The sequence below is a fragment of the Sciurus carolinensis genome, chromosome 14 (genome assembly GCF_902686445.1).
Source record: "Sciurus carolinensis chromosome 14, mSciCar1.2, whole genome shotgun sequence".
Lineage (NCBI taxonomy): Eukaryota > Metazoa > Chordata > Mammalia > Rodentia > Sciuridae > Sciurus > Sciurus carolinensis.
The window spans coordinates 7259850-7287322 of NC_062226.1; the positions used below are offsets into that span (position 1 = coordinate 7259850).

Below are 27473 nucleotides of genomic sequence, written 5' to 3' on the forward strand. Positions count from 1 at the left end.
CCCAGATTCAACCCCGGACTTCTCCAGCGCAGTCACCCTGATCGAGGTGTCAACGTGCTTCCGCCTGGTTGGCTGCCTGAGCGATCTGGACTCGCCCCTTCGCTCCGCCTGCGCCGCTGTGGCAACAAAGTGCGTTTTCTAATCCACGGATTTGATGTTGTCATTTGCAGGCTTCACTCCCTTCCCTACAGTCCCCTACCCTTCCGGGATGATGCCCACCTCCTCAAAGCCCCCACCTTCTTGGATGCCTCTCTTCGCAGCAGCGCGGAAGTTCCCGGCCAGGGACCCCACCCCGCTCGATCCCCGCGTCTCAAGTCCAAGCACCTCTGGACTGATCCAGGTCGAGTTAGAGACCTCAGCCACTCCCCGGGGGCTGCAGCAGAGCCTGTCCCGAGCCTTGAGGCAGCTCCTGTCACCTGACTGCAGTGATTTGTTGACGCTGCCAGACAGCCACGACCTGCCTCAGGACTGCGGTCCGTAGCGCCACCGTGCGCCCTGTCCTCACACAGTCGGCGCTGAACGCAAAATAAGCGAAATGCCCAGGTCTGTGGACGGCTCTGAGCAACCAACAGGGGAAAGGCTGCCACTTAGAAACCAAGGGTAATGGGCGGAGTGGTCCTGGATAGTGGACGGAGCCGTCTTTAGGGGTCTTTGGGGGCAGGACGAGGGGGCAGGGCCGTCTTTTATAATTGAACTCCGCTCTCCTCGCCTCCTCTTTGGCCAAGTCTAACAAGAAAAAATACTCTCAAGCCAGCCCCCCGCACCCCGTTCTAGGGCAAACTCGCGCGGGGCTCTGCGACCTTGGCCGCCCTCTCGTCGGGCCTCGGTAGCCGAATGTGCACCGGCCGGCTGCACGCCCCCTCCCACCCCAGGCCCGCGAGGGCTCAGGATCACGGGACAGCGGCAGCCTCGGAGAGGTCGGTTAGGGACGGGTCCTCCTGAAAGTCCCCGGCGATGTCCCAGCCGGACGATAGACTCCTCTGGGTAACAGACAGACCTGGGACTCAGAGCCACCCCTTCCCAATGCAGAGGACGCTGGACCGAAGGTCTGCGTTGCCTGGGAGTCCCTGGCACTTGGGAGCAGCGCCCGCAGCTGCCCAGGCTCGGGGTGAGCGGACGCCGCACCCGCAGCGTGATTGGTGCGCGGGGCCGTTCTCGTGGCGCGGCGGGATGCAGCGGGACCTCCGGTCCTACAGAGGGCGCTGCCCGGCCCGCCAGGGGACTGGCCTTCCGAGTGTCCAGGCCCCGGCGGAGCTGCGGGGAGTCCCGGAACCCGCGAGCCCGAGCCACCGGGCTCGAGTGTGACTGGCGCGCGGCCGGCGCTTCCCGTGTGGCTACGCGATTGCTGAGCGCGAGGGGGAGGCTGCGCAGTGGGCGCCGCGCGGGGAGGCGAGGTGGGGGCGGGGACCGGGAGGGCTGCAGCGCCGGTGGCCACTTGCTGGGCGGCTGCAGGCTTCGCGGGCGGGGGCTCGGGGTGCAGGGCAGCGTTGGCTGTGTCTGCCTAGGGAGGGGACGGAGGAATGGGGGGCGGCGGCATCGCAGGGCGCCGGGGCTGGGATTGGGCTGGAGGGAGGAACGCGAAGGTTTGGGGGAGGGGGATGATGTTATTGACAACATAGGCACAAAGGGAGAGGGTGGCGGTATCAGAAAGGGTGCGAGTGGAGAGAGCTGGCATCGGGAAGTGATGGACGCACAGAACGACCGGAGGTGGGGGCGGGATGTGTATTTGGGTTGGAAGCTTGGAAACGTCAGAGTTGGAGAGCTGGAGGGACGAGGTGGGGGGGTTTGAAGGAGGGACCGTTGGCAGGATTGGGGGGGAACTGGCAGGAGAGTGGTTGAATCCTGAGCCTGGCGGGACTGGGGGCGGATGGGAAGGAAAGGGGTGCAAGTGGGCGTTCTCCAGGCAGGGCTGGGAGCGAAGCTGCGCGGCTTAGCGGGCAGTGTTTGAGTCTGTGGGTCGGGGTGTGTGGCCTTGGTGGGGAGGGAAGAGGATCAGGACTGACCCGCGGTGGGGACCCAGCCTTACTCCCCTTCCTTCCTTTAGCCACCATGTTCAACCAGCAGCAGCAGCAGTTCCAGCAGCAGCAGTTGCAGCAGCAGCAGTTGCTGCAGCTCCAGCAGCTGCTCCAGCAGTCCCCACCACAGGCCCCGTTGCCCATGGCTGTCAGCAGGTGAGTTCCCCACCTGGGGATGGAGGCTGCAGCTCCCACTGAGACCCATGTCTTGGAGCACCCGCATCCAGTCCTTTCTCCCAGGGGCATCCTTGTTTGAGTCCTGGAGGTCATCATCTCCCACTCTCAAGGGGATCTTCCATCTGTGTGGGAGGGTGGGCACAAGAGAGGGGGTCTCAGGAGGAAAGTGGGTCTGACTTTCTCAGTAACCCTGACACTCCCTGCCCACACACAGGGGCCTCCCCCAGCAGCAGCCTCAGCAGCAGCTCCTAAGTCTTCAGGGCACCCACTCGGCCTCCCTCCTCAATGGCTCCCTGCTCCAGAGAGCTTTGCTTTTGCAGCAGTTACAAGGTATGACTCAGGCCCCTTTGCATCCGTGTGCACACTAGCTCCCCAGCAAGCCTGCACTCAGTCTCACCAAAACACACAGTGACCCTGAGAGTGCCCTGACTCACAGGTAAGGACACAGGGCTCCAGGAGTTGAAGGACTCTAAGCTGCTAAGTTGAATGCAGATCTGTCTGATCACTGAGGTGTGCCCAGGGCCATGGTGCTGGCTCCTTGGGCAGTGCTCCACGTCCCTCACTGACATTCAGATTAGATGCCATTTGTCAGATGAGGAAACTGAGAAAGGAGGTCACTTGCTCTGGGTCACATAGCACACCAGCAGTGGCCCAGCTAGACCTCCTAAGCACCAGGCCTCTGAGTGCTTATCTCTGCCTTGAGCATTAAGGCCGTGCCTTTGCCTCAGTTTCCACATGCGGAAAACAGTGTCAGCTCTTCCTTCCAGGAAGACACTACTGATGACCCCAAGGGAAGGCACATCAACAATCCTAATGAAAACACTAGGGCCCAGGAAGGGATCGAGTGCCCAACATGATCCTGCACAAGAGGCAGGACTTGATTGGATGGTCACCTCTCTTCAGTTTTGCCGGGGCCACATGAGTGTGGATAGTCCTGGAAACTGACTTACAAATGACAGCTGGGTAGATGGAGAAAGAAAACCATACACAGGGACCTGCAATGCACACACACACACACATACACACACACACAAACACACACACATCCCCCCCCCCTCCGTGGTACGGGGCCCCCATGGGAGCTGGGCTTGTGCTCCAGCCCTGTTTCCCCCTTTTACTTTTCCATATTAAAAGTCACACTCTTCAAAGAGAAAATAACATGTAAAAAAAGGGGAGGTGGGAAAACCCAAACTTGTGGAATCGTATCAGATGATTGTGATTGACGTAGTGAGAGACTGGGTTTTGTTTCTTTTTACTGAGTAGCGTGGCATGATGTGACAGTCTCTGCCAGGGCCGTTTTTAATGGCGGTATAATATCTCATGGGAGGGACGTGCCCTTGCTTACCTATGTCTTTTGAACTCTTTAGCTGTATTTCTTTTCTTTTTTCTATGTTAAGAAACACTGGAATGAATGTGATGTTTGAGATGATTTTCTTTGAATAGATTCCCCAAAGTAGAATGACCGAGTTGAGAGGATGGATATTTTATGGCTTTTGATAAGTATTACCAACTTGCTTTCCTGAAGGACTGGACCAGTTTGCAATGCCATCAGCCACATATGACAGTGCCGGTTTCACCATGCCTACAGCAACCTTGGGTATTATCTACTTTTTTATATATATATATATCATATATAAATGTACATATACATATAATTTACTAACTTGGTTGGCAAAACAAAAGAGCTACATCATTAAGGGCATGTTTTAATTTACATTTCTTGAAGTGCTACTGCAGTTGAACATTTTTATGTTTATCTGTTAAACTTTCGTATTTCTTTTTGTGACTTGTCCATGTCCTTTCCATTTTTCTTTAACAGTATTCCATCTTTCATCCTATTGTTTTTAAGAGTTGGTTGACTCTCTGCACATATGTATAGATGTGTTTGCTTTGTTATGTTAATCGAACACTTATAATGAACAGCACACATATTTCTCTCTAATTCTATTGAGTTCTCATAAAACATTGTGAGGCAATTGCTAATATTACGCCCATTTTACAGATAAGGGAACTGAGGCTAAACAGGGGGGGTAGATTTGTTCAAGGACACAGAGCTGGATTTGAACCCAGCTCTTACAGCACAACCAACCCAGGCTTTAACCCCTGTGCTTTCTGTCTGAGCACTGGGATAGAGTTCCAACTGTCTGTCATGCATGCCTGAAACACTTCCCAGTCTCCATGCCTCCCCTGAGGTGCAGGAAGCAGGCAAGGGAATTATGCAGCTGGCCCTGGATCAAGGGCCTGTGGGAACACAGAGGATCTGGGAAGGCCTCTGGAGGAGAGCCTCCTGAAGGGACAAGTGACTGGAGTGTCATATGGACAGGAGGGGAGAATAGCAAGAAGGGCTTCATTCCTGACCAGCAGGGAGCTGTAGAAGTGTGTGGGGGGTGGGGGGGGGAGGTCACTCGTCCCTCAGTGAAAGCTGAAGCTGAGGGTTAGGCAAGGGACGAAGCAGCCTGGACAAGGCAGTGACGGTGACAGGGAAGGGGAAGCAGGCTGGGAAGAGCTGATAGGACCTGGTGATGGCTGGCATGGGTAGGACAGGAGAAAGGAACCAGCGACCTGGGATCAGGAGAAGCCTGGCTGGGAGCAGCAGGTGGATGCAGTGCCCCTCATGGAGGCCCTGCAAGTTACTCCTCCCTTTACCACTGGGAAAGATCTGATGCCTGGCAGGCCAGGTGATGGGCACAGTAATGCCCGGTGCTTGGCACATGCCTGGCTCTCCGTGGGCCCTTGATGAGTGGCAGCTAGTGGGGCAGAAGGGGCCTTATTATTCCAGGGACTAGAATTTTGCTGGATCTTCCTGTGGGCCCTATACTGGGCCTCCCATACCTGAGGGGTGCCCTGAAGCATGCCTGTAGGTGGGCAGGATTACAGGGCTGCTCGAGCCAATGACCCCACCCAGAGGCAAGTGGGAGGGGAAGGGCAACCCCAAACCCCAGCAGAGAAGGAAACCTGCCCTAAAGCCTCCTTTACCACCAGTGTCTAAGGTGGGTCTGAGCCCTGAGCTCTCCTCTTCCCTCTGGCTGCCCTGGAGTGGGGTCTCCAGAGAAGTTACGTGATGTTCCCAGGATGCTTTGGGAGCTGACCCCTGACGCTCTACCACCCTCCTCTCTTCTCGCCTACAGGCAACCTCCGGGGCTACAGCATGGCAACCCCGAACTTGACAGCCTCTAGCCTTACACCACCCCAGCTGGCACCCCCCAATCTGCAGCAGTTCTTCCCCCAGGCCACCCGCCAGTCCCTGCTGGGCCCCCCTCCTGTCGGGGTCCCCATTAACCCCTCCCAGCTCAACCTCTCCGGGCGGAACCCCCAGAAACAGACCCGGTCCCCCTCCTTCAACACCCCCAATCGCAAGGTGAGTGGAGGCTGGGGAGGGGAGGGCCGGGGGTCAGAGGATGTGCCTGGGCCTTTGGGTAGGCCATGCTCCCTCTTTGTGCCTGGGTTTCTTCATCTGTGAAATGGGGGAGGGGGTTGCGCTTGCCTAGTATTTCCCAGATTTCAAACCAAATAATCCTGTGTCTCTGATGTGATTTTCTTTTTCCCTTTTTTTGGTCTCAGAGATTGAACCCAGGGCAGCTTAACCACTGAGTCACATCCCCAGTCCTTTTCTGTTTTTATATACTTTATTTAGAGACAGACTCTTGCTGAGTTGCTCAAGGCCTCACTAAATTGCTGAGGCTGGCTTTGAACTTGCCATCCTCCTACCTCAGCCTCCTGAGTCACTGGGATTACAGGCATGCGCCACCATGCCTGGCCCCTAGTGTGACTTTTATCAGTATTATACCAGTATTATATTTACTTATTTACTTAATATTTCTCTTTAAGTCAGCACTGCCTAGTGGAAATAAAATATGTGTGTGTGTGTGTGTGTGTGTGTATAGATATGACTTAAAGTCTTCTGGTAACCACATTAAAAAGATAAAAAACAGGACAAGTTAATTTTACTGATATATTTTATTTATCTCAACATATGAAAAATGTCATTTCAGTCTGTGATCAATATAAAAAGTGAATGAGGGTCAGGCACAGTGTTGCACGCTTCTAATCCCAGTGGCTCAGCAGTCGGAGGTGGGAGGATCGCAAGTTCAAAGCCTCAGCAATTTAGCAAGGCCTTAGGCAATTCAGTGAGGCCCTGTCTCAAAATAAAATACAGAATAGGGCCGGGGGTGTGGCTCAGTGGTTGAGTGCCCCTGAGTTCAATCCCTGTACCAAAAAAAAAAAAAAAAAAAAGAGGACTGGGAATGTAGATCAGCTGGTAAAGCTCTTGCCTGGCATGTGCAGAGTCCTGGGTTTCAACCAGGACCAAGAAAATATCCAAAGCTCCAAACTGCACTCAGGAGCAGTGCAGGTGCAGGAGCCGCCAGGAAGCTCAGGGACAGGACGCTTTGGGGAGGAGGTGGTTCCTTGTGCCAATCTCAGCCTTCGCCTGTTTTTCAGGGAGAGGGTGGACAAGGACCTCTAGATTGTGTACGCTCAGCCACGTTTACTTTTCTTTTCTTTTTTCTCCTGGTGCTGGGGGTGGAACCCAGGGCCTCACGCTTACTAGGCAAGTGCTCTCCCACTGACCTGCATCACCAGCTGTTCTTTTTCTTCTACGTATAGCAATTAATTTAGACAGTTTAAAATTTAGGTAGTTCCCTTATAAAATAAAGGTAGCATTCGTTCGTTTGGCTTTTTCAGCACTGGGGATGGATTCCAAGGCCTGGCACGTGCTAAATCCACACTCTACCCCTGAACCACATGAGGGAAAACTAGAGTTCAGGGCCGAGGTGGACGAGGCAGGCCCAGGGTCAGCCCCATGACTCCCAGATGGGGCCCTTGTCGTGCAGGGAAAGCTGCATAGTTTCTGAGGGACCCAAAGCAGGTAGTTCCTGGGGTGCAATGATGCGGGTACAGATTGTGCTCCCCACTCGGCACTGGTGGAGCGGCCTTAGCAGGAGGAAAGGAGAAGCTGCAGCAGGTCACGGGGGCCTCTCCCAGGTGCCCTGGAGCTAACTGGGGCCTTGGTGAGCAGTGCAGATGTGGCATCTGGCCTGGCCCTCCTGCAGGTCTCGGGGGTTAGTGGAGAGGTTTAATGCAAATAATGCTCCAACCAATTAAGACTGGAAAATGCCACAGAAAGGAAGCTGAAGGCTGGCGGCTTGATGGCCTGGACTAGGGGTCGGGACCTAGCCTGGAGTCAGGAAGATTTTCTACAAGAAATGCCTTGAGGCTCCGGGCAAAGGCTGTGGGGCAGGAAGAGACCCAGGGCTTGAGCAGAGAGAGGGCCAGCGTGGACACACGCAGAGGGCCCAGGGCGAGTGCAGACATGAGGCCAGAGGGGCCTGTGGCGGCTGCTCTGCACGGCTGGGCGGTGGACGTCAAAGACGGTTTCTCAAAGGAAGCAGGATTCTTCTTCTCAGACGCTGCCTGAGGAAGACAGGGCAGACCCTCCAGAGGGGTCTGAGGAAGCCAGAGAGTCCCAGCTGGACACAGCTGCAGGTGAGGGAGGAGGCTGCTGGCCCTTCAGAGGGGACATGGGTTGGGATGGTGGGAGCAGACGTGGGAGGCAGGGACTCTTGGTGGGGGTGAGCCCGGGCCTGTCTCGAGCTCACACACATCCTGCCTGATCTCTGTCCCCTTGCCTGCCTCTGTTCCAGACCAGGATCCATCCCCCTGCCCGGACACCATCACTAGCGAAAAGCACACTCGAGCACCTGAGCCTGAGCCCTGCAAGACATCCGAGCCACCGGCCAAGAGGACCAAGAGGTAACGTTGGAAACATGCCCAGGGCCCAGGGGCCCTGCGCTCAGTCCTGCAAAGGCAGGGTGGGCCCTTCAGTGGAGCTGGAACAAGGAGGGGCTTTGGCCTCTGGCTGGGAGAGAGGTCAGAATTATTTCTGCTCCTTCTTGGGGAGGCTCCAGGTCAGACCCTGGTGTTTTCACAGGGGCTGAGCCACCTGGAGGCCTGACTGGTGGCCAGGTTGCACAGGTGAACATGTGTACCCAGGACCTTAGAAAGTAGGTGGGTTTACAAGGCCAACTGGGTGCTTGTTAGCAAGTCGTGGGAGAGAACAATCTTGCAATTTATTTAGGTGAAACTGAGGTTGGGGATGTGGCTCAGTGGTACAGCGTTTGCCTAGCATGCACGAGGCCCTGGGTTCCATCCTCAGCACCACGAAAAGGGGAAAAAAAAGAAAGACACTGAGACACAGAAAGCCAAGGAGTTTGTCCAGAGCCCTCACTTGTAAGCGGTAAAGCTAAAATTGGAAATTGGGTCTTAGCCTTACTGGGGACGCCTGCAGCCTCTTAGAAGACATGACTTTGATCTTTTGACCCAAAGCTCAGAGGAGCCCACAGAGAAGGGGCCTCCAGGGCAGCCACAGACCCGGATGACAGTACCGAAGCAGACACAGACTCCAGAGTTCCTGCCTGAGCCATTGGAAGCCCGAGGGATGCCACGGTTCCAGCCACGGGTCCTGCAAATCCAGACCCAAGTACAGCCACAGATGCTACCAGTGGACACCCAGGTGCAGCCAAAGCTGCACAAACAGGCACAAACACAGACCTCTCCAGAGCACTTAGGGCTGCAGCAGAAGCAGGGGCAGCCCCCAGCCCAGTCACAGCCCCCAGGGCAGGTGCAGCCACAGCTGCAGAAGCAGGTCCAGACACAGGTGCAGCCACAGCTGCAGAAGCAGGCCCAGACACAGACGCAGCCCCAGGCCCAGACACAGACACAGCCCCAGGCCCAGACACAGACGCAGTCCGAGGCCCAGACACAGGCGCAGCCCCGGGCCCAGACACAGGCGCAGCCCCGGGAGCAGCCTTCAGCTCAGGTGCCGGCACAGCCCGCCGAGCAGCCCCAGAGTCCGCCACAGGCCCAGCGACCGGGGTGTGTGCCGGCGCCAGAGCAAGCCCCTGTTCCGGGTCATGCCGTGGTGCTGGAGGCGCCGCCTGACGCAGTGGAAGCCGGGGGAGGTGAGTGGCTCCAGCCGTCTGGAGATGGGACAGCCCTGCCTAGGCCCTTCTGTCTTCCCTGGCACTGTCAAGCCTCCACTGGGTGCTTCCAGAGCCTGATGGTGGGCCTGGAACGCCGGACTTGAAGGTCCTGGCTGTGGGCAGAGAAGGCAGAGGGACCGTGAAAAAAGGTGCACACCTGTCATTTCAGGCACAGAGGCGGCATCACCAGAGCCAGTGGGTGCCCAGGTCAGCGTGGGAGCGAGCCAGGAGGAGCCGGCCAGTGGCCTGGATATGGGAGAATGTGAAAAAAGAGCCAGGGAGATGCTGGGGGTGGGTAGAAGCGGAATGTGGCTGCACGAGAGGCCGGAGGCTGATGGCGGGATGGCCCTCTGCCCCAGGCCACCTCAGGGGCTCCATGCATTTCCCCTCGAGAGCAGGAGGGGCAGCAGCCTGCGTGGCTGCATGGGCAGGGCGGCCTGGGGTGGATGGGTTTGTCTGCATGAAGCCTCATGTTGTCAGGTGGCCTTTACAGCCTCAGCTCCAAAGGCCTGGTGACAAGGGTCCCTTCTGGTGGGCCCGTCCCCACATTGGAGCCCTCAATCCGCTCAGATGGGGGACATGGTCGGCCACGTGGGAGCCTCCCAGGGGGCTTGGATCCCAGCCTCCTAGTGTAACCGTGGTCAGGCGGCTTCCCTTCTTTGGGTCTGTTTCCCCGTCCGTCTTGTGAGAGGTGGGGTGGGTGGACGTTAGAATTAGACCTGGGCTCACAATTGAGCTCTGGTCATCACCTGCAGCCCACCATCTGAGACCGAAGGGACGGTGCTCACGGCTATTTGGCATGGGGCTGGCTTACCATAGGCACCCAGACAGCGGAAGCTCTTCTCCCACTCCTGCTGCAGATGTGGGGCGCCGGGGGCTCCCTGAAGGTCACCATCCTACAGAGCAGCAACAGCCGGGCCTTCAGCACCGTGTCCCTCACGCCTGTGTCCCGTCCTGGTGACCCCACCTCTGCCACCCCTGCCACCCCCGGCACTCCCTCCAGGCAGGCTGCCACCCCCGGCACTCCCTCCAGGCAGGCCCTCCAGTTCTTCTGCTACATCTGCAAGGCCAGCTGCAGCAGCCAGCAGGTACTCAGCCGGGTCAGCCGGAAGGGCGAGTGGGCAGGAAGGCTTGGGGTCCCCATGGCATGCACGGCCTGCGCTTTCTGCGGCTGCCGCGGGGGCCGCACCAGGCTCTCCAGACATGCCCCAGGCAGCTGTGCATCTGCTGGGAAAGCGTTTCCCAGGCAGACCTGGTTCGAATCAGCCCTGAGCAGCTGTAGGGGCCTCAGAATGTGAAGGCCCTGTTTCCTGCTCCCGGTTCCTCTTGCAGCAGATGAGGAAAAACACAGGGTCCATCTTGCTGGGGGGTTCTGGGGATTCAGCGACTTGACATTGAAGTCCTGAACCCTGGCCAAGTGAGTGGAGCATCAATTATAGCCTTGGTCACATATCATGGCAGGCACCTGTTGTCCCAGTTATCTGGAGGCTGAGGCAGGAAGACCAGGAGTGCAAGGCCTATCTGGGCATCACAGACCCCATTTAAAAAAATGTAAAAAAAAATAGTATTGTATTGCTCTCGTATTGCTACTATTATTGCCGTCGTTACTTCCTACTCTGCCTCCCCTGAGCAGAGCCATGGACACCTGAGTTTGAAACAGTTTCTAGGGGGGCATAAACCTGGCTGGTGTGTATGCTTATTCTCTGCCTCAGTTTCCTGTCCCTGCTCTGGCCTGTAGGGCTTTTGTAAGAAAAATGACCTCACTGAGATGGCAGGGAGGCCGTGAAGCTGAGGCTGGAATTGTCTTCCTTGGCCTCCCTTGTCCACTGTTCTGGGGCCCACACCCCATGCCCATCCTTGGCTCCCTCATGCTACAGGAATTCCAGGACCACCTGTCAGAGGCTCAGCACCAGCAGCGGCTTGGGGAGATCCAGCACATGAGCCAAGCCTGTCTCCTGTCCCTGCTGCCCATGCCCCGGGACGTGCTGGAGAGAGAGGAGGAGTGAGTGGGAGATGGTGGAGGCTCCGTGCTGGGGGTGGGCAGTCTCACAGGCCCAGCCTCAATCTGTCCTCTGCAAAATCTGCCTTTGGGTTAAGCATTGCGCTCCCCAGAGGCTCTTTAATTCGATGACCTTGGACCTTAGTTTTCCCCATCTGTAAAATGCCCTGATGTAGGTGTGGTTCAGGAACGCTCCACAGTCTCTTAAGGTTTCATCCAGGCAGGAACAGTGTGGCCAACCACGTGGAAGGGATGTGAGTTGTGGCACAGAGCCCTGCTCCCCTGGCATGTGTGACCCCAACTGTGGGGACACAGTGGTGAGGATGAGGTCACCTTATGGCCTGAGGTGAGGACTTCCTCATCATCAGGGGGCCATGGTTGGTCAGAAATGTCCACCCTCCTGGTGTCTGGGATTAGTACTTAGGGTAAGAAGGCCTGTGGGAAGCTGCAGAGGCTGGCAGGTGTCATCAGAGAAGTGGGACATGGGCTCTGTTTACAGGACAGCTGCCTCTCAGCTCGAGTCCTGGTTTTTCAGGAGAATCTAGAAACCCAGATGGGATGTGAAGCCTCCCATTTCAAAGTGTTCACTGCTATGCAGAATCACAATGACCCGAGAGGCCAGCGGAACCTCCCTAGGCAGAACCGTGGACAGGAAGGGTGCTTGATTGGCCCCTGCTTTCATGCCTCATGTGACCAGGAGCTAGCTGGCCGTCCCCTCCGTGGGAGCTCGTGTCTAACAGGCTGGTTCTCTCTGAGAGGAGCTCCCTTACATGGTTTTATTGGTAGGTGAGTGACAAATGCAGGAGAAGGGGACTCACAGAGATGTCCTTTGCAGTTAATGTGAAAAAGTTGAACTGGAAACTAAACATCCAAAACTAGGGGTGGGTTAGATCAGCCACAGCCAGTCCCCTGAGAGGACAGCCGCAGGGAGCCTGTAACCCCGTGCAGCGCGACACGGTGTGAGGCTGAACTGCGTCTGTGGGACGCCCCAGCCCTGCGCAGTGACCTGGCGGAAAGGCCAGGAGCAGAGCCGCGTCTCAGTTTCCTTTTTTTTCCGTATCAGGGACTGAACCCAGGGGACACTCTACCACTGAGCCACATCCCTTGCCCCTTTTACTTTTTGGGACAGGATCTCACCAAGTTACTCAGGCTGGCCTCACACCTGCCTGTGATCCTCCTGCCCCAGTGTCCCCAGTTGCTGGGATTACAGGCGTGTGCCGCTGCACCTGGCTCCTAGGACGTTTTGAGAATACAAGGACACACATGCACAAGAAGATAAAAATCTCCCACAATCCCGTTGCCTAGAGATAAGCACTGTTTACGTTTTGACCTGCCTCCTTCCACGAGCCTATCTCTGATTACCTTTTTAAAAGGAAAAAGTGGCGTCGTCCAGCACGGTGCAGTGAAGTTTTCATGCCCCCCAATAGCCCTCTGCCTTACGGTTCTTACCGGTCTCCGTCAGCGGCTGTTGGCCGGGCTCTTGCGTCCCCTAAAAGGATGTAAATTTGCATGTTTTGTAAAGCCCTTATTTTTCACTAACTTGGAACACTTGTTTTTTGGGCTTTTTGGGTGATGCTAGGGATTGACCCTAGGGCCTAGCTCTGCCCCTTCCTGTCCCTTCCCCGGGGTTTGGGGCCAGGCCTCGGGCGTGCTAAGGACACCCTCTCCACTGAGCCACGCCCCAGCCTGCGTTGCATCACACCCGGGGACAGCGGGAGAGCTGCTGTCTCTCCCACCAGGACAGAGTGTCACCTGTGCTTGTCTGGTTGTCGCCATTCAGAGAGCCTCCACCCAGACGCTGGTGCCACACCTGCCAGGTCTACTACGTGGGGGACCTGATCCAGCACCGCAGGACCCAGGACCACAAGGTAGAAGGGCTGCACGCCACCGAAGCACCGTGCGGAGGAGGGGGAGCCAGGGTGCGGGCGGAGAGGCAGTGTCTGTCTCCACGTGACGGTCCCTCAGCGTGACGTCCGACAAGCCAATCATGCTTCCTCTTTGGGCTCCAGGTTCCCCATCTGTCCAGCGTGGGCATGGCACCAGCTTACCCTGCCATTGCTCCAGGGACATAGGGGTCCTTTGGCAGTTGCCCTCTCCTGTCTCTGTCCTCTCTCCCTTGCCAGCTGCCATCCCATCTCAGAGCCGACTACACAGCGGAGGGATGTGGTTTTGCATGTTCCAGGGCAGGGGCAGAGCCAGGCTGGCTTTCTGTAGATGTGGTGGGCCTGCGGTGGAAGGTGAAGTCTCACTGGGCACTGCCTGGTCACTAGTCAGGGGCTTGCACCTGGGACACTACTTATACCACATGGCCTGCTCTCCTTTCCCCAGATCGCCAAGCAGTCTTTGCGACCCTTCTGCACCATTTGCAACCGCTACTTCAAGACCCCCCGCAAGTTTGTAGAACATGTGAAGTCCCAGGGGCACAAGGACAAGGCCAAGGAGGTAATTGCAGCCATGTCAGAGGACATGGGCCCAGAGAGGTACAGAGCCTTGGCCAAGGTCACACAGCAGGTTGAGGTTTATCCCAGCCTAATCCATAGCAGGCCCAGAGGGGTTCACTCTGAGGGGTGTGTGGTACCTCAACTGCCCAGGACTGACCTAAGCCCCTCACCTGCTCCCCTGGGCAGCTGAAGACGCTTGAGAAGGAGATGGCCGGCCAAGATGAGGACCACTTCATCACGGTGGATGCCGTGGGTTGTTTTGAGGGTGATGAAGAAGAGGAGGATGAGGATGAAGATGAAGAAGAGGAGATTGAGGTTGACGAGGAATTCTGCAAGCAGGTGCGTGGGGCGGGCTGTGGGAGTCAGGCTGAGGCTGGACAGGCAGCCCAGGGGTCCTCACCCCAACCCTGGGGGCCAGGCACTGGGCTGCCATTTGTAGAAAGTAATGAAGCCACAATTTCTTTTTCTGGGGGGCCAGGCTTGAACCCAGGGGCATTTTACCACTGACCATCCCCAGCCCTTTTTATTTTTTATTTTGAGACAGGGTCTTGCTAAGTTGCCCAGGCTGGTCTTGAACTTGGGATCTTCCTGCCCTAGCCTCCCAGGTCTCTGGGATCACAGACTTGTGCCACCATATCTGGCCACAAATTATTACGAACCGTAGTGTATGTACCTCTGGAACACACAGCAGGACACTGTTGAGTGGCAGGTGAAACGGGCAGGCTCTGGGAGGCTGGCGGAGACTCTGAGCTGTGTGGAGGAGGGCAAGGCTGTTCCCAGCCGAGGGAAGAGTCAAGACAGTGGGAAGCCAGGTGGTGTGCGGGGCTCAGCGTAGGTGACGGAAAGGACGTCAGCAGCTGACATCTTTTGAGCACTTCCTGCCTGCTGTGCTGGGCAGGCACCCTGCCTGTCCTGGCATTTCATCTTCTTGGATGACACATGCGCCTCTGTAGCCCGAGCCTTGCTGGCCCGGCTCCACTGCCTCCCGTGAGGACTGGATTCGTGTGCTTTAACAAGTGTTTCTGGTCCGGTTTTGGGCTTGGCCCTGAATTGGGACACAAGGACAGGTGAGGACCACAGCCTGGTCCTTGCCTCACAAAGGCTGCCCCTTTTACAGTCCAGGGTGGTCCTAGGAAAGGCTCAGCAAAGGAGTCGGTTGTCACTCTTGGAAGGCATGTTTGCCTGGCGAGTGGGCGGGCACTGCAAACTCAGCAGGGCCCACCTGGCTGGAGTGATGGCCTCATGAGAAGGCTCAGGTCCAGCAGGTGAGACGCAGGTCCTTGAACCCATCTGGAACCCACCAAGGACCAAGGTTACTGTGGCACTGGGTAGAAGTCAGGAGGCTGGCAGGGCTCAAGGGGAGTCTGAACTCTGGCTGGAGCCCCAGGGTTCCTCACCCTGCCCTCCACAAACTGGCAAGTGAGCCAGTGCCTCCAGGAACTCAGTTTCCTCTTATGTGACACAATGCAACCAGAGAGGGCCGTCCTGAGGGTTCAGTGAGGTGACACAAGATGTGTCATCCACATTTGGTGTGGAGAACGTCGCAGAGGGAGCAGGTAGGGCTGCCCCGGGGGACTGATTGAGCAGAGCCTGGAAGACACAAACCAGGAAGGGCACTCTGGGAACAGAAGCAGCACGGGGTGAGGCTCAGCAGATGCCACCAAGAGCCTGGAAATCCAGGGGACGGTGCATTAGAACAAGGGTGTGCTCCAGGCTCCTGACCTGCATCTGGGAGGCGTCTCAGGGAGCGAATTCAAGGTCCACGCTTGCACATCTCCAGGTGAGGTCCAGAGACATATCCAGAGAGGAGTGGAAGGGCTCGGAGACCTACAGCCCCAACACTGCGTACGGTAAGGGCCCAGCCCCGAGCTGCAGCCCAGCCGCTGGCCAAGCAGCCTCTCCCCTGGTGTTTGCTCTTCTGCTCCTGCCTAGGTGGGGAGCAAATGGGCCCCTAGGGAGGGTGGACCCCTGGCTGGTTCCGGGGACACGTGTATGGACGCTGCTGCCTGTCCCCCAGGCATGGACTTCCTGGTGCCTGTGATGGGCTACGTTTGCCGCATTTGCCACAAGTTCTACCACAGCAACTCGGGGGCACAGCTCTCCCACTGCAAGTCCTTGGCCCACTTTGAGAACCTGCAGGTGAGCTAACATCCTGCCCACCCCACCCCGCCCTGCTCAGGGCCCCAGCCTCTGGCCAAGCTGATGGGGATAGTCGGTGGCCACCTCTCCTGCTTAGCCTCAGTCCCCAGGCACGCCCCTACAACTAGGAGGGAATCCAGGCTGCTGTGGGGCTGGGCTCTTTCTGCTGCAGTTCTGGGGGCTGCTGAGGGCCAGGTTGTTGGCTTGAGTCCTGGCCCAGAGAGGCTGACAGCATTACCCACAGGTCACACAGCAGTGATGCTGTCTTGGTTGGGGCTAGGGAAGAAGCTGCTGGCTGGGAGCACCCCCGATAGGTATGGAGCCCTGACCTCTCTCGCACACTCTGTGTCCAGAAATACAAGGCAGCCAAGAACCCCAGCCCCACCTCCCGGCCCGTGAGCCGCCGCTGCGCCATCAACGCCCGGAACGCTTTGACTGCACTGTTCACCTCCAGTGGCGGCAGCGGCCGCCCACCCAGCCAGCTCAGCACCCAGGACACAGCCAAAACCACGAGCAAGGTGACAGCTCGACCCCCCAACCCTCCACCCCCTCCCCGGCGCTCCACTCGCCTCAAAACCTGAGCCCAGACCCATCCGGGTCCACATCTACTAATGCCCTCTAGGAGTGTGTGCAAAACTTTACGTGGTTGGTGTTTTTACTCAAAATCCAATAAAAGAAGGCCGTTTGGCTCTCAGTTCCCACCAGCACTTCTGTCTGGTGAACAGGGGAAAGGGGCTCCCCAAACTGGGCCTTTACCCAGAGCCAGCCTCTCTGGACATCATGTGGTGGCAGAACCAGGGGACCAATGATGGGCTCCCAGGGACGCTAGGATCACAAGGCACATGACCTCTCTATAAACCTGTCTCCCTCTTTAATAAGGTATCAGGGTTGGGAAAGTGGCTTCCAGTCTTCACCGTCCCCTCTATGTCCATGATGGCCAAGAACCCCACCCCAGGGCAGGTGTGCGCAGACACCTTGACTGCCCCACTCCCCTCCAGTGGCCACTGGGGTCCTCCTCCCAACACACAGAGGGGAGAGGCACAGTGGTACAGGAGACCCGTTTAATGTGGATGCTCAATCCCAGGAGGAACAGGAGGGTTCAGGAGCTGGGCAGGCAGGCAAGTGGGGGGGTTGCAGGTCCCCACCTGGCCCCAGGAAGGATGCTGGGCAGTGGGGGTTGGCCCAGACAGCAGACTCGCAGGAGACCCAAAGGCCAGACCTTGAGGTGTCTAAGCCAGGTGGTGAGTGCTCACAGCAGAGTCTGGCCCAGGGAGGCAGGGTTGGGGCCTGGCTGGGGGCTCAAGCAGCCTAGAGGCTGGCATCACCAGGGGTCTCCCCGAGCTGCTGCTGGAACTCAAGGCGCGTCTGCCGGTTGGACTCCAGCAGCTCCTGGAGACGCGCATGGAGGTGGTCATTCTTCTCCTCCAGGTGATCTAGACAGGAGTTGATCTGGTCCAACATGGAGTTGATGGCCGCATACTCTGGGAGGAAGGGGGAAAACAAGCCAAGTTCCTGTGTCTCCTCAGGACTCAGACTCACACCCCTCAGTCCCCCAGCTGACTCCAAAAGGGCTTTGGGCAAGTCCCTACTCTGAGCCTCAGTGTCACCATCTGGAAAATGGGTAGATAACAAAAAAGAGGCTTTGAAGAGAGAATACCTTAGTGCATCAACTTTTTTCTAGGATTAGGGTGGTTACAGGGCAGTCAGCCAGTGTCCTGCCTGGGAGATCCTGCCAGGTGCCAAGCACCCTTTGCCCTTCCTTCAGCAGCTGCCTAGAGGCCAGAGCCCACGTTCCTGAGTAAGACAATCGATACCTCTGTCCCAGGCAGGCCCTATTCTCTAGCCCTTCCCTGTCTCCCTCTGCCTTCAGGATAAAATACCCAGTGGATTCTCCCAGGCTCTGGAATGAGTCCCAACCCCTGCTCCTCTCTCTAGCCCCATCTCCAAGTCTTCACCTATCCTCTCACCTCAGGCCCTTTGAATGTGCTATTGCCTCTGCCTGGAATGTGTGGGGTCCTCCTGTCTTCCTTTTCTCTTCTCCTGAATGAGTCCCACTCGTCCTTCATTAATTTGGATGTCACCACCGGGAGTCTTCCCAGTGTCCCAAACCAGATCAGGAGTCTATCCTGATTCCCCAGCCTGCCTCTGCTCACCTTCCAGTGCCCCCACTCAGGACAGAATACTGTGATTATTTGTAGGTGGGTGTCACCCACTCAAATAAAGCTCCTTGAAGGTGACTGGTCTTGTGCTTGCTGTTGTCTTCTCCAGTGCCCTCACTGACCAAATAAGCGTTTGTTGAATGAATGAATGAGTGAATGGAAGAAGCTCTGACCCAACCTCTGCCTTTGCTCAACTGTCCCTGTCACCTACAATGCTTCAGCTACAAGCCTTCAAGGACCAGCTCAAAATGCTGCCTCCCCGAAGTCTTCCCTGGTCTCCACGAGAACCCGGCATTCGCTCCTCCACTGCCACTCCTGACCTGCCTCTCAGCAACGCAGTGTCCCTGCGGACACAAGGTCTGGGCCTGTGCCCACTGCGGGACCCAGTTCTGAGCCAGCCCATGACTCAGATACACTCAGCTGCCAGCCTGGGACCAGAGGGGAAGTGGCTGGGGGTGATGGAAAAGGCCAGGGCCCAAGGAGTCTGGAGTGGGGGTGTGAATGTGCCTGCATTCTGGGGGATGGGCGCCCCTCAGAGACGAGTCCTGGGAACTCTGCTGCTCTTAGAGTCCACTCACTCGTGGTGCAGATGGAGAAACTGAAGCCTCAGAAGAAAGGATCCAGCCAAGGGTCCAACAGCTGGTTGGTGACAGCTGAAACTGATTTGGGGATCAGGGCCCTTGGGTTTGAGTTCCAGCTCTCTGAGTTACTGCTGTTACTACAGCTTCTTTGTGGGAAAGGGGCTAAGAAATAAGGATTCAAATGTATCAAGAGCTCAGAGAGGGACTGGTGATGTTGCTCAGCAACAAGAGTACTTGCATAGCATGCATGAGGCCCTGGCTTCGAGTCCCCAGCACCTCACCAAGAAAAGAAAAGCTCAAACAGGACCTGGCCACAGTACTTAGTAGACAGTCATTACCATAAATATTTTGCATTCTGAGTCAGGGACACAAACTGGGAAAAAGGAATGGTGAAGGTGGGCGTCTCCACACTACTCCAGGCCAGCCTAGCTGTGTCAAGGATACTCTGCAGTCTTCCAAGACTTGGCTTCCCCCATTGTCCTGTGAATCTGCCAACATTCACTTCAATGTACTCTCTGGGAGGCCCTTCCTGATACCCCCAAAAGGGCTACCAGCAGTAACCACCAGCTTGGTTACTGTTCACCAGTGCAACCTACTAGCCTACTGCTTGTGCCCTAAATGGATGGCCTCGTACCTTTGTTAACAGAGGACTCTAGGTGATTAAAATGTTCTAAACTATTGTGATGAATGCATAACTCTGAATATACTAAAACCCTGGGAATTGGATATTATATAAATTTTAGCTCAATAAAGCTGTTAGCAAAAAAAAAAAAAAAAATACTCCATCCTTACCCCTACATTTACAAAATTCTGTTAATACACTACACTTACGAAAATGAGGATAATAACCACTTACTGAATGAACACCTGCCTGCTGGAAAGCGCTACACATTTTCCATTCGATTTTTCCTTTAATCCTGACCCATCTCAATGCAGTTGACACTAATCATTATTCGTACATTACAGATGGGCAAACAGGTTCAACAGCCCAGGACTGAAGGTTCTCCCGCCCTCCCGCAGCGCTGTGCACACAACAGGATGCTCTGTAAGCAGGTTACACCAGCAAAGCCAGGTGGCTGGGGGTCCTGACTCAGCAGCGCAGGACGCCCACCCCATCAGTCTCTCCTGTTGAGCCAAGTCGGCCAAGCTCGGCCCCCCGCGCCCAGGCGAGGGAAGTGGTTGAAGCAAATTCCAAATGGGCGAGTCCCTCGAGCTGCCTCCATTTCCCCATCTGTAAAACGGGGCTGGGTGCCCACAGCTCCCCCAACGCTGCGGTTTGCAGGAATCTGTTCGCCAGTGCTCGCCCTGCACCTCCGAGAGGGCGCCTACAATTCGATTCACCCAGGGCCGGGATGGGCGGGCTCTTCTGACCCTTCAAAGCCCCGTCCCCGCCCCACGCCCCCTCCCAGGAGGGCACCCTCGGAAAAGCAAAGGCCGCCTCTGCAGCCCCCCTGGGTCACCTGCTTCCCCGAAGCCGTCATCCTCGCCTTCCGCGCCCGCCTCCGCCGGCATGCCCAGGTCCCCGTTGGGGCCGGACATTGCGGGCTGGGGCGCCACAGGGGCCGCGCGACGAAGGAACGCGGCGGCGGTCAGCCTAAAGCCGGCGTCGGGCGGAAGGTGGGAGCAGCTGATAGAACGCCGGGCCGGAAGGGTGTAACGCAGCCGCGGAGGGCGACCGGGGCCCCGCCCCTGAGGGCGGAGCCACGCGGCCCGAACTCCGCCCCCGCCCCGCCATCAGATTCCGGCCCCTGGACCCAGGCGCCGCCCGCACCCTGCCTCACAGTCGAGATCCGCCCACTGTCCGCTGGGCGGGGCTGCTGCCCGCGGGGAAGCCCCGACGGTGGAGCCCCGGGCTCGCGGCGAGGGCCAGCGAACCTGAGCGAGCCCGAGCGAGCCCGAGCGAGCCCGGTAGAGGGGCGGAGAAGTCTGGGACCCCCGGCACACACTCGGTCCCATCCTGCCGCTTCCGCCCTCCGTGTAGGCGAAATCAGACACCTGGTTTCCAAGGCCTCCTGTAGCTTCGGGAAATTACTGTTCAGTCCCCCAGAGTCACGGAGGGTTTACCTCCTCCCACTTCCCCAGTCCCTGCGGAAACTTCCCACCACCCCTATTCTGTCCTGGGCCTCCCTGATCTTCACTGTTTCTCTTGGGACTCTCAATAGTAACATCCTGTGGGTCGAAACCAGTTCTGGAAGGGAGAAATAGGGACAGATTTAAGATGAGCGGCGTAACTGGGGCAGTGGGGGGAGAGGACTGTGAGACTCCTCCTAATTGTGGCCTCCAGAACTTGCTATAGTTATAAGGAAAAGGTTTGCTGCCAGCAAGTGTCGCTCCTGCGTTGAACCCACAGATTTGTCCTGGCCAAGAGTCTAATTGAGCTGCCAGTGCATGTCCCAAGGGATCAGGGCTCACCTGCTCCTACTCCTGTAGCTGTAGTGGCCAGGAGGACCCATGGCTACTGCAGCCTGGTTCTCATACAGGATGTTCCAGATGCTGGTCATTCTTAGCACAGAGGTCGGGCCCAGATGTGTGTCTTAGATGGTGACATTGGGGTGGAATCTTCTCCTATCCCTGAAGCTACCTCCACCATTTCGCCTGTGGTAGGCAAGGTGTGGATCCTGCTCTATGGATCCACTTGTACCTGGCAGCCCTGCCTTCCTCTCCCTGAAACCAGGCTGTGTCAGTCGGGTCCACAGAACCAGTGCCCAAAGAAGTTCAGAGAATGGTCTCTCAGTTGACCCTCCTTGATGGAAGAGGAAGACCTGAGACAGGGATTTGTCTCTGTCTCTTTGAAGTAAAAGGAAGGGGCCATAGCAAAGGAACGCACAGAGGGCAGTTGTGACTGGAAAGGACAGGGACGTGGATTCTTCCTAGAGCGTGGGGAACAGCCCTGCTCTGCTTTCAGCCCAGCAAAAGGGAGGCAAACCTTGGCCTCAGAACTAAACCAGAACACACAAAACCAACAGTTTGTGGCAACTTGTTGACATGGCAATAGGAAACTCATGCCTCCAGTGTCCCAGGAAGCCCGAAGCCCCTTGTGGGCCCTGAGAGTGCATCCTGAAAGACCCAGCAGGAGCACGGGACAATGGGAAGTTAACCGACTTGGGGCAAGGTGAGAAACTGGGTCTGCTGCCAAAACTGGAGCCAGAGGTCAGGCATGCTGGGTCAGCTAGGGGACTTTGGTCAACAGCACCCAGGTACCCTTCTCTGCCTGAAGCCTCTCTCAACTTGGGCACAGTTCTCATCCCTCATGCCCAGCCTGCTTCAGCCTGGTCTATTCATGGAGTCTGGCCCAGACTGGGGACTTAATCTGTGGACCTGTCCTGCTTCCTGGGGGACCAAGGCTGGGCTGCCCCAGGTAGCCCCCCCCCCCCCAGCCAGGGAGTAGTGTGTGTCTGTGGGTGGGCAGCCTGGGTTCCTTCAGAACCCTGCCCAGTCAGGCCTCTGACCTTGCAAGGGGAGAAGAGAGGCCGGAAGGAGTTCCTGGAGGTGATGCTGACTATGACCATTGGGGGTACAGGAGCTTCTCAGACCTGACACAGGTCCAGCCATATGATAAGTGCCAGTCTGGGGCCTCAAGTCTCCTAGAAGGCTGGATCCCTGGCAGCTTATCCCCTCTTGGCCTCTCCTCACCCTCCTGAGGCTTCAGAATGTCCCCTCAGGTGGCTGGAGGTCATGGGGTTTGTGGGGGTGAGGGGCAACCCTCCAAACTGGGTCAGCATAGACACAGTCCCCACCTAGGGGATTGGCAGGGGGCCAGGGTTACACCCTTACTCACCCTCTGCCTGGAATGGTCCTCAAATTGGGTGGGCCTCTGTGTGCTTCCCTTCTCTGTGCACCCCCTGACCTGGCTGCAGCCTCCCAGCTTCCACAGGGGTCTGGTGAGTTGGAAGTAGCTGTGTCTTACAATCCCTCCAGGCCCTTCAGTTCCCTGGCCAATGCTGTGAGGCCTGTTACAGGTGACTTAGAATGGGCATGAGGTGGGCCCCTCAGGGCTTCTCTTGGATCGGGCACCCCTTGTAAGCAGGGGCATGTGAAGGCTGTGCTGCCCTGGAGGGGACCCTGGTGCCCAATAAAAGTGAGAGTAAGCACATTTTTTCTTTTTTAAACCAGGGATGGAACCCAGGGGCGCTTAAGCACTGAGCCACATCCCCAGCCCCTTTTTGTATTTTATCTAGAGACAGGGTCTCACTGAGCTGCTTATGTCCTCACTAAGTTACAGAGGCTGGCTTTCAACTTGGAATCCTCCTTCCTCAGCCTCCCAAACTACTGGGATTACAGGCGTGCGCCACTGCGCCCAGCTGAGCACGATATTGTTCTACATGGGAGGACCCAGGGCAGTTAGCGGGGATGACGATGGGGGCGGGGGAGGCATGAGTCCTGGAGTCTTCTTCCTTTTATGCGTCCTCTCTGCAACTCTCACTTCGGGCTGGGTTCTGGGGACTCTGTCCCTGGGCGTCATGCTGGTGTGAGGCCACCCTTTGCCCTTCCCCCCACCAGGGGTCAAGGAGCACAGACTCAGGGAGTGGTTGGCATGTGTTAATTTAGCAGACAGGGGACTTCATCTGAGGCTTTCAGGGCAGTGCTGCACCATGAGAAGGATCTCCAGCTCTGTGACTGGCATCGTGGCTGGTGGGGCAGCCAGGTGACACACAGCAGAGACTGCAGGAAGGGCAGAGGTTGGAGAGGCAGAGGCGGGAGGCACCTGAGAGAGGATAGCAGAGTGAAGACAGCCATGGTTCCAGGGAGAGGGGTATGGGCAAAGGTAGGCCTGAGACCTCCTGTCCTCTGCACCCTGGCCTCCTGTCAGTCCCCCGAGCTGACGTCCTCACTGCCGGTTCAGTTGTCGATGCACTGATCTGTGGGGGAGAAAGTCCTTCAGAGCATGCAGGAGCGTGTGTGTGTGTGAGAGCGATATCTCTCTCTGACTGCCAAGGACCCCAGCACTGCCCCTAGGCTCCCTCAGGTCCACCCTGGCCCAGCTGCAGAAGATCTGGGGATTCCTTTCGGGGTTGGGGCAGTAGGAGGGCCCAAGGTGGGGCCGAGGGTGTGAGAGAAAGGTCTGGGACTGGGCCTTACAACAGCTCAGGCTTCCTGTTTACCTGCTGAATCCTGGCAGCCTCTTGGCCCATGGCCCTGAGTGGCCTGGCTGGAGGCCCCTCCCAGATCAGGTCACTTGAAATCCAGGACATCTCCTAAGTCAGTGCTAAGTAAACCCTAGGGGGAAGGGGAGATGGCCCAGGATAGCAAGGCCCAGGGTATGCAGAGGAGGTGGCCCAGGACAAGGAGTGTGGGGAGTAGGTGGCCCAGGGGTGGTGACTGAGGAAGCTTGGACCTGGGCCTAAAATTCTTCTTGGGCAGTCCCCACTTAAACCGACAGGGAGCAGTGCTTGGGGCTGGGACTCCAAAGACCCCAGTGTGGGGTTGGGTCTTCCTGAACCACAGTATCTCTTAGGGCCTGGAAAGTCCCCACATTCCTTTCCCTTTCCCTTCTCCCTAGCTGGCTGTTACCTATGGGGACAGGGAAGATGATGTGGTCATCAGTGAGGCCCAGAGATTTGGCGAAGCGGATGAACCTCTCCTTCAGTTCAGGGGTCAGCTCCTTGGTTCTCCCTGTGACCGAGACAGCCAGTGAGTGGCTAATAGGAAGACACTCCATAAATATTGTTGAGCTAATGAACAAGACCCAAATCCTTTTCCATGGAGGGTCTGCAGAAAGACCTCCTTCCTGAGGGGTGCTGGAAGTGGAGAAGACTTCAAGGTCTAGGGGAAGGGGATTCCCTGCCCCGGTGTGTGACCAGGATCTAGGTTCCCCAGGGGATTGGGCGAGGACCCACCATAGAGGGTAATCTTGAAGTATTCCCTGTTTTCAGAAGCTTTCTTGAAGTACACCATGGCATATTGGTTGTAGTTGGTGGCTGCCACCCGCACGATGTAACTCTGTATTTTGGGATAACCTGTAGGTGCAGACAGCAAGGGGTTGACTCTACGCTGGCTGGAAGGAGGGGGATGTCCCCTTTCTCCTCAACTGCTCATGGGCTTTTCCCCACAGGACAGCATCCATGTAGAGGGCCAGGGAGGCTCCTTCCAAGAGGACCCTGCACCCTGGAACCCCAACCCCAGAGCCCCATCTCAGGACCCACTCAGGACTCACTGCTAATGTTTCCCAGGGTGAACTGGCCAGGCTGGGAAGTTGGGACAAAAGTTCTGATCCAGTGGTCACAACCCTGGTCCCTGTGGGAGTGAGAAGGGAGTTGAGCAGAGAGATGATGCAGCTTGGACCCCGAGGCTTGATGAGGAGGGACTGGGGATGCAGCAGAACTCTGATGTCTCAGGTCGAGTTTAGCCATGACAGCCCATCCTCCATTATGGCAAAAGGCCCCCACTCCACCCAGCCAGATGGACCTGGGCCTTCCACTCTGAGCCTGTCTGCCCTGCCTGCTCTGCTGCAGGGCTCAGACACTCCTGCAGCACCCCCTGTCCCTCCTCCAGCTGCCTGCCCCGATGGCCTTCCCCACACAGTCCCCGGCCCCAGGCACTTATCCCCTGCTCTATGCCAAGCACTCCCCTAGCTCTTGAGCCAAACCTGACCCATCCTCTGAGTCCCACCCTGCCCCTTGGCACCCGAGAGCTGAGCTCCCCAAACCAGCCTTTCTTCTGCCCCTTGTTCCCCAAGTGCTCCAGTTCCAGTCCCCCCATCACCAGAGTCAGAAGCCTGTGCTGATGACCAGCCCTGCTCCCCACTCCAAGCCCCAACCTCCACCCCGACTGCCTGGCGGCACCCTGGCTGTTCTCCCCTCCTCTCTGGCAGCACCCCACTATTTCTTCCCTGCTGCAGCTGAGTCCTGATGCTGGCCCTTGCAGGAGCCCCAGGTCAGCTCCTGGCTTGGGGTGAGGTGCCCCAGAAGCTGGCCTGAGAGTGCTCTGCTCCCCTCCCGCTGCTCACCAGCCCCTGCTCAGGGCGGCCATGCAGATGACCTGTTGGTTCCTGAGGCACAGTCTCTGACTCAGAGTCCACCACACCTCCATCTGAAGCAGGATGACCTTCACGGTCACCTCCCTAGAAGCCCTGGATGGAGACCCTGGGTGGGGTCCCAGCTGAATTCAGTGTCCCTCCTCCCACTTTGGGACACTACTTTATCTTGTGTTCCACTGTTGGTGTGTGTCCCTCCCTACTGCTCTCCATGCTTGTCTGTACTGGAGCTGTCCCCAAATGCTGGCGAAAGGAAGGGGGAACAAGAGAGAGGAGGGAGAGGTGGACTCAGTGCAGAGCCATGAGCATATCCATGAGAGCCATGGACAAGTGTCCCTCAGCTCCAGTCACCCCTTGATGGTGACATGGTGATAGCCTCACCTGAGCAGAGTGGAGGTGACATTGTAGCTGTGGTCCTCCTTCAGTTGGTACGTGGTGCTGTACATCCTGAACTGACCCTGTTTTTCTTTCCGAACTGCATTTCCTGCCAAGCCTACGACGTACCATTTCCCCTGGAACTGCAAAAGACTGACGATGGGCAGAGCCCAGGATGGCCCCAGGAGCCGCCTGGCCCTCTCTGTCCCTGCCATCACCTCTGGGCAGCCCTGCTGACTGAGCAGCAAGGTCCTAGGTTGGGCCTGCCCTGAGAAGCCCACAGAGCCTCCAGGGTCAAGAGGAGTCCCTGGAAGAGGAATTAGCCCTGCGTTGGCAGGGACACGGTAGCCCTGGACAAGTGGAACTTTCCAAGTCTCAGTTTCCCTATCCATGCAGAGGGACTGAAGATGTCCCCACTTGCATGGACAGTGGGGATTATGGGAGACTAGAGTGAACTGGGAAGATCTGTCCAGACAACCCTGGGATTGGGGGATGGCTGGACAGGCATGGCTTCCCCCGGGGACCTGGGTGCAGCAGGGCATGCTGCAGGCTAGCCAAGGACACCTGAACCTCTCCTGCCCAGCCCACTAACACTGCCCCAGAGCCCTTCCCCTCTCCTCCCTCTGTGCCTGCCACTCTCCCGGGGCCCTCCCTGCAGCTGCCCCTCCAGGCTTCTTACCCGGTCATCCTGAAAGCCCTGCTGCAGGGGGACCCTGGAGGGAGGTGGGGCTGGGATCAGGTTTGGAGCAGAATCCTGGGCTTGGGTCTGCAGGGTGCCCAGCAAGGTGAGGCCCAAATACAGGAGACCTAGCGGCATGATTTCAGGCAGCTGAGCCTGGCAGGTGTTGAAGGAAGAAGCAGAGAGAGCGAGCAGCCCAGCCTGCAGGAACTATTTATGGGCCACTGGTTGCTGCTCCCCCCAGGGTGGGGTGTACAGCCTTTGCCAAACCCAGGAAGGGTGAGGTAATTGCCAGAAACTCATGTGGAAACACTTGGCAAGGTTCCTACCCCTTCCTCTCTCTGGTCAGGATTGTGCAAATGGGAGGAAGAAGGCCAGCAGGGGAGGGGGACAGGAGGGACATTCCCAGGAAGCCACAGTCCAGTGGGGACAAGGGTTCCCTTTGGGCACTGTCTGTACCTCTCCCTTCATGTGACTGACTCTGTCTGCAGGTCAGTGGACAAGCTTCGTCTCTGACCCCCAGGAGCCTCTGCCCGCCTAGTGCCCAGGGAGGGCTCTGTGTGGCGAGGCCTCTCCCTGCACCCAGTGTGGGTGGCCCGCTCCCGCAGCCTCCGTGCTGTTTTCTGCTCCTTGTAAGGGTCGGGGAAGTGCAGGGCAGCTGGACATGGACCTTCCAGACGGGGAAGGATGAGGCGTCTGCTCCGAGCCCACTGAGCCCAGACCCTGGCCCTCATAGGAGCCCTGACCAGGCCCTGGCATGGAATGAGGTGCCTGAGAAACTGGCCGAAGAATGCTTCTGGTCTGGGAGTGCTCCCACCTTGGGACCCCTCTCCCGTGTTCCCTTCCCTATTTGTAGGAGCAGACAGAACAGTAGCCGAACCCTCGGGGCCTGGGCTGCTCGAGTGAGCCCAGTGGGCAGAGCCGCAAGCTAAGCATGTGGGCCACAGGTGTGGCT

The 27473-nt window shown here is 57.3% G+C and overlaps 3 protein-coding genes across 12 annotated transcripts; 1 reads left to right on the forward strand and 2 right to left on the reverse strand.

Moving 5' to 3' along the window:
- The first annotated feature begins 523 nt into the window (after window positions 1-523).
- Window positions 524-19169, forward strand: Ciz1 (CDKN1A interacting zinc finger protein 1). Of its 10 annotated transcripts, XR_007104907.1 has the most exons (19): window positions 2045-2171; window positions 2407-2522; window positions 3718-3789; window positions 5321-5550; window positions 7583-7676; window positions 7835-7943; window positions 8517-9151; window positions 9342-9463; window positions 10033-10260; window positions 11050-11174; window positions 12952-13039; window positions 13295-13408; window positions 13500-13613; window positions 13799-13951; window positions 15393-15462; window positions 15630-15751; window positions 16105-16269; window positions 17433-17549; window positions 18020-19169. XR_007104907.1 is itself a non-coding variant. In XM_047524186.1 (18 exons), exons 2-18 carry the CDS (start codon window positions 2050-2052, stop codon window positions 16330-16332), a joined length of 2742 nt encoding a protein of 913 aa, XP_047380142.1. In that variant the 5' UTR covers window positions 524-543; window positions 2045-2049; the 3' UTR covers window positions 16333-17426. The 10 variants fall into 10 exon arrangements, 9 of the variants coding, with proteins under 9 accessions (XP_047380142.1, XP_047380140.1, XP_047380141.1 ...); XM_047524186.1 differs by lacking the exons at window positions 17433-17549; window positions 18020-19169 and adding an exon at window positions 524-543 and having other exon boundaries at window positions 16105-17426; XM_047524184.1 differs by lacking the exons at window positions 17433-17549; window positions 18020-19169 and adding an exon at window positions 1237-1394 and having other exon boundaries at window positions 16105-17426.
- Bbln (bublin coiled coil protein) lies at window positions 16799-20155 on the reverse strand. Its single transcript, XM_047524189.1, has 2 exons — window positions 19952-20155; window positions 16799-17232 (listed from the first exon to the last, which is right to left on the reverse strand). Exons 1-2 carry the CDS (start codon window positions 20028-20030, stop codon window positions 17060-17062), a joined length of 252 nt encoding a protein of 83 aa, XP_047380145.1. The 5' UTR covers window positions 20031-20155; the 3' UTR covers window positions 16799-17059.
- A 2861-nt stretch (window positions 20156-23016) lies between these two features.
- On the reverse strand, window positions 23017-26716 carry Lcn2 (lipocalin 2). The gene is made up of 6 exons (XM_047524187.1): window positions 26519-26716; window positions 25846-25982; window positions 24646-24725; window positions 24329-24448; window positions 24003-24104; window positions 23017-23350 (listed from the first exon to the last, which is right to left on the reverse strand). Exons 1-6 carry the CDS (start codon window positions 26654-26656, stop codon window positions 23331-23333), a joined length of 597 nt encoding a protein of 198 aa, XP_047380143.1. The 5' UTR covers window positions 26657-26716; the 3' UTR covers window positions 23017-23330.
- Window positions 26717-27473: the final 757 nt, after the last annotated feature.

What these genes read in the sequence shown, in the direction of transcription:
- Ciz1 (XM_047524186.1), top strand. Translation starts at nt 2,050, where the DNA reads ATGTTCAACCAGCAGCAGCAGCAGTTCCAGCAGCAGCAGTTGCAGCAG. An exon ending in TTGCCCATGGCTGTCAGCAG is followed by an intron (nt 2,172 to 2,406) that starts GTGAGTTCCCCA and finishes GCCCACACACAG; the next exon opens with GGGCCTCCCCCAGCAGCAGC. An exon ending in CCAGCTGCAGCAGCCAGCAG is followed by an intron (nt 10,261 to 11,049) that starts GTACTCAGCCGG and finishes CTCATGCTACAG; the next exon opens with GAATTCCAGGACCACCTGTC.
- Bbln (XM_047524189.1), bottom strand. Translation starts at nt 20,030, where the DNA reads ATGTCCGGCCCCAACGGGGACCTGGGCATGCCGGCGGAGGCGGGCGCG. An exon ending in TGACGGCTTCGGGGAAGCAG is followed by an intron (nt 17,233 to 19,951) that starts GTGACCCAGGGG and finishes CCTTCCTCCCAG; the next exon opens with AGTATGCGGCCATCAACTCC.
- Lcn2 (XM_047524187.1), bottom strand. Translation starts at nt 26,656, where the DNA reads ATGCCGCTAGGTCTCCTGTATTTGGGCCTCACCTTGCTGGGCACCCTG. An exon ending in CACCCTGGGAAACATTAGCA is followed by an intron (nt 24,449 to 24,645) that starts GTGAGTCCTGAG and finishes CTGCACCTACAG; the next exon opens with GTTATCCCAAAATACAGAGT. An exon ending in CTTCAAGATTACCCTCTATG is followed by an intron (nt 24,105 to 24,328) that starts GTGGGTCCTCGC and finishes TCTCGGTCACAG; the next exon opens with GGAGAACCAAGGAGCTGACC.